The sequence below is a fragment of the Vigna radiata genome, unplaced genomic scaffold, assembly GCF_000741045.1.
Source record: "Vigna radiata var. radiata cultivar VC1973A unplaced genomic scaffold, Vradiata_ver6 scaffold_70, whole genome shotgun sequence".
Taxonomy (NCBI): domain Eukaryota; kingdom Viridiplantae; phylum Streptophyta; class Magnoliopsida; order Fabales; family Fabaceae; genus Vigna; species Vigna radiata.
The window spans coordinates 262,975-269,305 of NW_014542367.1; the positions used below are offsets into that span (position 1 = coordinate 262,975).

A 6,331-nucleotide genomic window follows, 5' to 3' on the forward strand; every position below is an offset into this window, starting at 1 on the left:
CAGAGGCAGTTGGAGGAAGATGTTGCGAGGTTGAGGGAGGTGGAAGAGAAGCTTCAGGGCCGGACGGTAGAGCTGCATACCAAGCTGAAGAAAGCGCGCGCAGACCTTAAGACAGCTGAGGACAAGATAATGTCTCTGAACGATAGTCTGGTGGCGGAACATGAGGACGGCTTTTACAAAGCCATCCGTCAAGTGGAAGTTCTGCTAAAGGTCGAGAAGTCGCTCTCTCTTGGGTTCGATATTTACAAGGACGTGTATGACGGTGTCTTAACGGACATTAAGGATCCGGAGGAGGCCGAAGCTGGCAAGGAAAATGCCGAGGGAGATGGCGAACGGGTTGAAGTGGTCGGATCTGCTGCCGATCCTCCTGAAGAATAGTTTTTTCTTTTTATATTTTACTTGTTAAGTTAGGGATCATTCGGTATCAGCCGGAATGTAAACAGTGGATTGTACTGTTTACTTTTGCCGACCGATCGTATACTTTTTGATGTTTCTGAATTTTTTTTGTGATGAATGGACATTTTGCGCGTTAATTTCGTTACTTGGTATTAATTTTTTCTGGTTCCGTTCGGCTCGTGTTACCATTTTTAGTGGGTAAGTTTATTCGTTTAAACTTGAATTTCGCGCGGGAGATGAGGGGTGAGGGGACGGTGAGTGTAAACCCTTACCGTCAAACCAAGTTGACAGGATAGTTCCATTCGTCAACTTGGAATTTAGACGAGGCGGCGGGCTTAACCCCTTACCGCCCGGCCAAGTTGACAGGATAATTCCATTCGTCAACTTGGACTTTTGCGCGAGGCATCGGGCTTAACCTTTTAGCGCCCGGCCAGGTGGACAGGATAATTCCGTTCGTCCACTTGGGCTTTAAATGAAAGACGGGTGTACTGCGTGGGGATGAAATTTTCGTATTGCTCCTTGAATCTGGATTGTGTGAAACAACATTACATGCTTAGCTAAAATAAAGTTTAAGATGTGACGCATTCCAAGTGTTGGTAATCTGCCGGCCGTCCAATCGAGTGAGGCGGTATGCGCCGTTACCCAGAGCTTCTACAACTTTGAACGGGCCCTCCCATTTTGCTGCGAGTTTGCCATGAGCTGCCACACGACGTGCTTCCCCAGCCTTTCTCCATACGAGGTCCCCTTCATGGAACTGGCGCGGACGAACTTTGGTGTTGTACTTGCGTTCCACCATGCGACGACATGCTTCTGCCCTTAGCACCGCCCGATCGTGTCGTTCGTCGATCGTATCAAGTTCGACCCGTAACTCTTGGTCGTTTATCTGAAGATTCTCGATGTTTCGTCGTAAGGATGGTTCACCCAATTCTACTGGTAACATGGCGTCGGTACCGTACGTCAAGTTGAAGGGTGTTTCTCTAGTCGTGCCGTGTGGGGTGCACCGATAAGCCCAGAGGACCTCGGGCAAGTGGTCCGCCCACGCTCCTTTCTTGTCTCCTAATCTTCGTTTGAGTTCGGCGACAATGGTTTTGTTAACGGCCTCAGCTTGCCCGTTCGTCTGAGGGTGTTCTACTGAGCTTGTGGCGTGTTTTATACCCAATCCTCTGAAGAACGTTTCCAGCCTTCGGTCGACGAACTGCCTACCATTGTCGGTCACGACCGTTCGAGGCAAGCCGAACCTGCAAATGAGTTTCCAACAGAACTTTTGGACTTGGGAGGCTGTGATGGTGGCGAGTGGCTCGGCCTCTACCCACTTCGTGAAGTAATCGATGGCCACCAGCAAGAACTTGCGTTGCCCCGTGGCTGGGGGAAACGGTCCGACGATATCCATCCCCCATTGAGCGAACGGCCAAGGGGAAACGATGGTGTGTAACTTTTGCGAAGGGGTGTGGTGATTGTTGGCATGGGCCTGGCATTGGTTGCCCCGGCGGGTGAATTCTACCGCATCGGCTTCCATCGTCGGCCAGTAGTATCCTGCTCGTAGCGTCTTAGCTTTGAGTGCTCGCCCGCCCGTGTGGAAGCCACATACTCCAAGATGTAGTTCGCTCATCACGTATTGTGCCTCGTTCTCCGCCAGGCATTTAAGTAGGGGTGACGAGAAACCGCGGCGGTATAAATCGTTACCGATAATCATGAACCGGGCAACCCGTTTGGAGTCCGCTGGGCGTAAGCTCTCTCCGCGATCTTGCTTGCGGATTAAGTTCCGGATCTCGGTCCTCCAGTCGGCGGTGTCGCTCGCAGAGGTAGCCAAACATTCGACCGAAGGTTGCAGGAGGACCTGTCGGATGACAGTCGTGAGCTGTCCTTTCTCCTTTCCAGTACTGAGTTTAGACAGTAGGTCGGCCTGGGCGTTCTGTTCCCGGGGAATGTGCTCGATTTTCACTTCGTCGAACTCTTTCACCAAAGAACAAGCCTGGTGATAGTATTTGAGGAGGTGGTCTTCCCGTACCTGAAAATCACCGTTCATTTGGCCGACTACCAGCTGTGAGTCAGTTCGGCAGATCACCCTGCGGGCCCCCATGTCTTTGGCCAATTGTAAACCGGCCAACAAAGCTTCGTATTCCGCCTGGTTGTTTGAGGTTTTGAACTTGAAAATTAACGAGTGTTCTATTAAGAACCCGTTGGGACCTTCAAGGACGACACCCGCGCCGCTAACCGTACGGCCTGACGCCCCATCCACGTACAATAACCATTCCTCATGGCCGATCATCGGTATTTCTGCTGCGAAATCCGCCAGATGTTGTCCTTTGACGGAGCCCCTCGGCTCGTATCTGATGCCAAACTCAGATAGTTCTACTGCCCAACCTACCATCCTTCCGGCCAGATCGGGTTTCCTCAAAATTCTCGAGACTGGATGGTCGGTACGTACGACCACCTGGTGACTTTGGAAGTATTGGCGCAGTCTTCGAGAGGCATGAAGAAGGGCTAGGGCTACTTTTTCCACCTGTTGATATCGAGTTTCAACGTCGGTCAGTGTCCGGCTAACGAAATATATGAGCTTGGGTGTGGGTTTTTCTTGCAGCAGGACGGCACTGACCACAGTTTCAGAGAGCCCTAGGTAAACCTGGAGGTCTTCGCCTGGGGAAGGTCTATTCATGATGGGAGGCTGGGTAAGGACGCCTTTGATTGCCTGGAAAGCCGTCTCGCAGTCGTCGTCCCAACTGTTGGCCGATGCCTTCTTCATCTTCTTCAGGATAGGAGCCGCCCGTTCCGCTAACTTTGGTACAAATCGAGATAGTGCAGTCAAACGGCCTACTAGTCTCTGTACCTCCTTTACCGTTCGAGGGGTCTGCATCTCCAGCACCGCCCTGCATTTATCCGGGTTGGCCTCGATTTCCCGGGACGTTAGCATGAAGCCCAAGAATTTGCCGGCCGCCACCCCAAACGTGCATTTGGCCGGATTGAGTCGCATCCCATACCGTCTCACCTGTCTAAAGACTTCCTCCAAATCTCGCAGATGTTGGGCTCCTTCGTCCGATCGGACGACCATGTCATCGACGTAGACGTCCAGACAACGGCCTATCTGGTCAGTGAAGATTTTGTTCATCAAGCGCTGGTAAGTGGCACCGGCATTTTTGAGCCCGAAGGGCATGACTTCGTAGCAGAAGTTGGCTTGATCGGCCATGAAGGTCGTCTTTTCTCTGTCAGGATTGTGCATAGGTATCTGGTTATATCCTGAATAAGCATCCAGGAAGCTAAGAATCTGATGTTCGGACGCCCGGTCTACGAGAACGTCGATGCTGGGCAGTGGATAAGAATCTTTGGGGCAAGCTTTGTTGAGGTCAGTGTAGTCTGTACACATTCGCCACTGACCATTCGACTTCTTCACCATGACTACGTTGGCTAACCAGGTGGTGTAAGTAACCTCTCGAATGAACCCGGCCGTCTGCAATTTGCGGACTTCCTCCTGGACTGCCCGCCTCTTTTCTTCTCCCATTTTTCTCTTCTTTTGGGCTATCGGCCTGGCTTCCCTGAATAGGGATAGACGGTGTGCCATGATAGAGGGATGGATCCCTGGCATGTCAGCAGCCGTCCATGCGAAAAGATCACGGTTACGCCAAAGGGCAGCCCGGAGCTGCCTCTCCATCTCTTCCTCCAGCCCTTGGGCTATGAAGGTGACCTGGTCAGGGTTCGTTCCCACTATCATTGGCTGGGTTTCCCCCTGCGGTTCGAGGCGGTCCTCGGTGTTGGTACGGGGGTCTAGGTCGGCCATCGCGACACTTGCCCCGCCTGTCCTCCGCCTTGTCTCTCGGGGGTACATTTTGAGACCGGCTGCGTAACACTCCCGTGCCACTTTCTGGTCGGCGCGGATGGTACATATCGTTCCCCGAGATGTGGGATACTTCATTGTTAGATGGGGGGTGGATACGATAGCCCCAAAGGAGTTCAGACATGGTCGCCCTAAGAGGACGTTGTAAGATGTATTAGCATCCACCAGCAAATATCGCACCTTTTTCTCTTCTCCCTCTCGTCCTGCCCCGATTTTCGTCCACAAGTCCAGATATCCCCTGGTGTCGACCCTTTCTCCCGCGAAACCCACCAGTTGTTCATCGTACGGGACGATGAGGTCTTCGGAGATGTCCATCTGCCGGAATGTCTTCCAGTATAGTATGTTGACCGAGCTTCCTTGGTCGACTAGCACCTTGCTCACTCCATATCGCGTGATTTCGACCGTAATGACCATAGGGTCGTCTTGTTCGGGGTCTGGTGCATGAAAGTCTTCATCAGAAAACATGATGGGAGGCATTGTTCGCCTGGGGACGTCAACGGCGTGTATGGACCGTAGGTGGCGGATGCTCCTCTTCCGTGCCGACGACGACGTTCCCCCACCTGCGAATCCGCCAGAGATCGTGTTAATCATTCCTCGCAGCGGCCCCCCGTTGCCGCCCGCTCGGCTCCTGCTGCGGCTTCTGCTTCTCTCTCTTCGCCTCTCCGAATTCCTTCCTCGTTCGTCGTGCTCGCGTGGGTATCGCGGGCGGACGTCTCTACGTCCTCTGTCCGTCGACGTCCTTGGACTCCTTTCTCTCGGGGACGGACGTCCAGCAGAGACTGTTTCGTTCTGGTGGTTTCTTATATATTGTTTCAAGTGTCCGGCCTGGATGAGCTCCTCTATTCGGTCCTTGAGCGTCATGCAGTCTTCAGTGTCATGGCCCATGTTCTGATGATACAGGCAGTGTTTACCACTGTCGACCCCCGGAGGGGTCGGACGTTTTTGTGGGGCACGCATTATCTGTGTGCTTAGAGCTTCTTGCAGTATCCGCGCCCAGGGAGCATTGAGAGGAGTGTACTGGGGGAAACGGGGGACCCGAGGGCCGTCTCGCCCTTTTGCACCGGTGGGCCGTTGCGATTGACCCTGTTTGCCCTCGCTCTTATCCTTCGCTTCCTGCATCTCCCTTCGATAGTTTTGTTTCATCTCCTCCACCCTGGCTTCGTCCGCCGCCCGTTGGCGCAATTCTTCCAGTGTCTTAGGCGGGTTTCGACAGACGCTCTCCTTAAAGGGTCCCGGCCTAAGGGCCGGCATCACATACTGCAGGGCCATCTCCACGCTCAGCCCCCTGACCCGTCGGACCGCTTTGGTGAATCGTTCCATGAAGGTCCTAAGGGCCTCCTCTTTCCCTTGCTTCATATTCATCAGATCGACCAGAGTAGTATCTTGTGGTCGGCATGCGGCGAATTGATCAGTGAACATGCCGCTTAGTCCTTTGAAGTTTTCTACCGAGCCGTTAGGTATGGAGTTGAACCACTCTAGAGCTTCGCCTTTGAGGGACAGTGAGAATGCCCCGGCACCAGATGGCATCACTTCCTGTCCGGAAGGCCATGGCATTAGTAAACGACTTGACATGTGCGTCGGGATCACCGGTACCGTCGTACATCTTGAACTGCGGGGGAATGAACTGATCCGAAATACGGACGTCCATCACAGCTTGGACGAATGGCACTGGTACCGACGGCATCTCCGACTTAACCAACACCAAACTTTCCTCCCCCCTCTCCTTCTCTTCCTCCTCGGTACTCTTCTGCTTCCCTTTCTCCTGGTCCCCCTGACCCCGTGCACTACTGTGGGCCTCCTTGCTACCTTCTCCCGTCTGCTTCTCCTTCTCCTGACGTAACTGAGCTAGACACTCGGCACGCACGGCCGCCATCTCCTCCTCGTGTTTCTTTTGCATTTCTTCATGTCTCCTTTGCATATCTTCCATCCTCATCTCCAGAGCGCGTACAATTCCGCTCGTCTCCTCAGTGCTAGCGTTTCTCGTGGTCACCATTGGGTATAAACCTCAGGCCCCACGGTGGGCGCCAAATGTTTCTGCTTCAGGGGTCTAAGTCAGTCAGGGCTCTCCGCTGCCGTCCGCTCCGATCTTCCGGTCGTTCACGATCG

The 6,331-nt window shown here is 53.4% G+C and overlaps 1 protein-coding gene across 1 annotated transcript; it reads right to left on the reverse strand.

Annotated features, from left to right (window-relative positions):
* Positions 1-949: 949 nt before the first annotated feature.
* LOC106779933 lies at positions 950-5,644 on the reverse strand. Its single transcript, XM_014668152.1, has one exon. The coding sequence runs from the start codon at positions 5,642-5,644 to the stop codon at positions 950-952; it is 4,695 nt and encodes a 1,564-aa protein (XP_014523638.1).
* Positions 5,645-6,331: the final 687 nt, after the last annotated feature.